Source organism: Orycteropus afer, unplaced genomic scaffold, assembly GCF_000298275.1.
Source record: "Orycteropus afer afer isolate SDZICR_OR568_19922 unplaced genomic scaffold, OryAfe1.0 scaffold00044, whole genome shotgun sequence".
NCBI lineage: Eukaryota > Metazoa > Chordata > Mammalia > Tubulidentata > Orycteropodidae > Orycteropus > Orycteropus afer.
The window spans coordinates 16062560-16065923 of NW_006921631.1; the positions used below are offsets into that span (position 1 = coordinate 16062560).

At 49.6% G+C, this 3364-nt stretch overlaps 1 protein-coding gene across 1 annotated transcript in view; it reads right to left on the reverse strand.

Annotated features, from left to right (window-relative positions):
* Window positions 1–1909: 1909 nt before the first annotated feature.
* Window positions 1910–3364, reverse strand: part of FCRLB (Fc receptor like B) — a 6237-nt gene continuing 4782 nt past the window's right edge. Inside the window, exons 5-6 of the mRNA XM_007937771.2 lie at window positions 2578–2868; window positions 1910–2325 (exon numbers count right to left, since the gene is read on the reverse strand). Coding sequence (XP_007935962.1) covers window positions 1910–2325; window positions 2578–2868 — 707 coding nt within the window. The remainder of the gene's footprint in view (window positions 2326–2577; window positions 2869–3364) is intronic.

The following is a 3364-nucleotide window of genomic DNA, read 5'->3' on the forward strand; positions in this document are numbered from 1 at the left end:
AACAACAACAACCTCCCTCCCTCACTAGATGTACACCCCCAGGTAGGACAGGATTGGGCTTTAGTCAGCTGTGTAATGGTGGTGATTTCATAATGATAATATGGTAAAAAATAATTTCTAGGAAGGATATTATGAAACATGTTGACCTTATTCTGGTGAATCACTCAGAGAGAAATGGGAAATGAGATTGTGACCAAATGTCTATCAAGTACAAGTAAAGGATGGGAGAGTGGCCTTGTCTTAAGCTCAAAATCTTAACAGTGAAACTTAACTAAAGAAGAGTTTGGACCTAATGAGAACAAGATATCTTGAGAACAAGTCACACCAGCCTTACAAGAGCACCAATGGCTCCAGTAGGCAGTTTGGCGACCTGTGAAATGGACCTTGCAGGAGACACACCCCAGAAATTGTGATTAAAATGCTCTCTTGCTTTTCTTCCTCTGCAACAAGTGACAGTAAAATCACCACTCAGGATGGGAGATGAATCTGTGCATGTGTGTGTCTAGGTATGTTAGTACTGGAATGGTTCTTGGGGAAAAAAAAAAAATCCGTTAAAAACTAGAATTCAGCAATCTTGAGGATTTGTCTCAAACTTTTCTTAAAGAAATTTCTCAATGGAAATGATACCACTTGTTTAATTTACCATAAAGATGAGCATGGCCTGCCTGATGCTACCAGAGCCTATTGGTCTGTCTAGCCATATTCAAGCAGACACTGAGTCTGGGAGAGTCTAACAGAACTCTGGCCCTTATAACCCAAGAATGGGAGGCCCACCCATACAAATATTGTTCCCTCTCTATAACTGAATAAATAACAAACAAACAGTTGCCACAGAGTCACTTCCAACTCAAGGTGACCCCATGTGTTTCAGAGTAGAACTGTGCTCCATAGGACTTTCACAGCTATGACTTTGGGGGACATCTGGGTCAGTTGCCATAACATAGTGCATCAAGACAATGTTCTACATCCTACTTTGGTGAGTAGTGACTGGGATCTTAAAAGTTTATGAGCAGCCATATAAGATGCAACTATTGGACTTTTCCTTTCCAGAGCAAAGAAGAGTGAAGAGAATCAAAGACTCCAGGAAACAATTAGTCCAAAGGACTAATGGACCACATGAACCACAGCCTTCGCAACCTGAAGACCAGAAGAACTAGATGGTGCCCGGTTACCAGTCCCAACCACTCTGATTGGTAAGAAAGTAGTACCAGGTCACCAGGTCTTTCTTCTAAGGCACCTCTTAGTGGGTTCCAACCACAATCTTTTGGTTAGTAGTTGAGGGCTTAACCATTTTCACCACCAGGTACTACAGAACTGAATAGAACCCAGGATTTTGAGGATATAAACTCATGAGTAGAATAATTGCAAGTCTTTTTAATATTAACAGAGAGTAAATTCACTATGAATAATTACAATCTGACCCTAAAATGTTCTAAAGTGCTAAGTTACATCAAGAAATTTAAGTGCCAAGAAATTGCCTGTGCTAAAAATATGGGCAATCTACTTCTGTAGAGATACCAACTTGGAAATCCAAAGTGAGATCTCTGTGAGTTGACTCGACTCCAGGGCAGTGAGTTTGGTTTTTGGTTTTTTTTTTGAAGGATGACTAAATTCACTTCCAAACAAACTTCAAAGTAGTAAATAATAGGTTTCCATTTCCTCATTCTATTCTTTGGGGAAATGAAGAGACCTAAGGAAATGCCTTGTGTCAACAAACTGTTCATCTGTGCTGGGTAACATTGAAATCATCGTCAGGCACCACACCATATGGGCACTTCTTTAAAAATCACTGCAAAACAAAGGAAGGCAAAAGGGAATTGGCTTTTGAAAAGCAAGATGGTGTAGGAAAACCATCACCTGAAAGACCAAGGATGAATGATCCTAGAGAGGGAGGAACAGACGTCCTGTCTCAACTTTCCACAGTAGTGGTCTCTGTGGTTCCCCCTCTCATAGCTAAGTGGGAAGTGCGGGTCTCGGGTGTTCCCCTTAGCCCCGGGAGGGCCTGTGGCTCCTTTAACTCCAGGACCACGCGGCTAAGAAGGCCTTTGAGCAGCTGCATTTCTCTCAGCAGAAGATCCATGCCAGGTTTCAAGGCTCCCGCCGACTGTTCCAAAGGCGACGGCGGGGCACAGGCCTGGGGTCCAGCAGTGGGGACGCTGCCCGCGGAGAACAGCAGTCCTGATGAGGTGGTGTTTGGGACGGAGGTGACAGATGAAATCGATCTGGACACTGGAGGCTTTCTGAAGGAAAGCGGCATGTTACTGGGAGCCAAGGGTGCGGGCTGTGGAGCCGCGACGGTGGTGAACGCCAAGTTCAGAGGAGAGCCTGTGAAGCGAACACACCTAGTAATGCGCGGCTGAACTCGAACCCTCTTGGCCGGGCGTGTAGGGGAGAGACATGGAGTTCCAGAAAAGGGCGGGAGTAGACATTCCACAGATGGTAGAGAAGTAAGGAGATGAAGAGAAGGGGATGAGGAGATGGGAAAGGGTAGGCGGAGCGCGAGGAAGGCGTGTGGGTGCCAAGAGGAGGCACAGCTGCCCCCCTGCCGAAGGGGTCCCGGGTGCCTCTGTCACTCACCGCCCCGGGGGAGCTGCAGCCAAGGGCTGCGTTTCCGGACGCTCCGAGTGGCGGTAGCCGCCTCACACCAGTGAGATTCCAGTTCCTCGACCTCGGGCTCCGGGACAGTGTACTCTGCACCCCAGTCAAAGCGACGCACGACGCGACTGTACTTGTAGAAGGCGAACTGCAGCGGCGTGTCTTGCTTTTGCGGGTGCAGGTGTGTCTGGCAGCGCACCACCACCCCGCCCGGGGCTGCGCCGCGGGCTTCCATCTCGCCCATCACCCGTAGCACCGGCGCCTGGAATAGCTCTGAGAAGAGAGCGGCCCAGTAGTGAAGACGCACGTGTGGCAGATGCAGGGGTGGGGTGGGTCAGGGGAGGAACCAAGTCCTGCTTGCCCACCGCCCGAGAGAGTTCTCTCCTCTTTTCCTTCGAGGGCTCCTCACCGACCCGAAGACCAAACGAGGGTCGGGGAGGCTGTGTGAGCGCAAGGAGGGTGGGAAAAAGCCTTCTGAAATGTGAGGCAGGGGACCGAGTTCAAGTGGGGCTGAGAAATCTTGAAGGGAAGCGGGAACCAGGCCGAACCCTTCATCGTCTTTTCCTACTGACACGCAGCTCTGACTTCTCCAGCCTGGAAAGGGCTGACTCTCGGCCTGCATCGTAGGACGCTCGGAAGCTTCCCTCGCCCCAGTTCCCCAGCGGCCTCTATCGCTGCTGCTGCTATTCTGGCTCAGGCTGGGACCAGACCTGCCCCTCTCTGTGGGGTCCCAACCGAAGTAAGAAGCTGGGGCTGGGCCCTGGGGGGG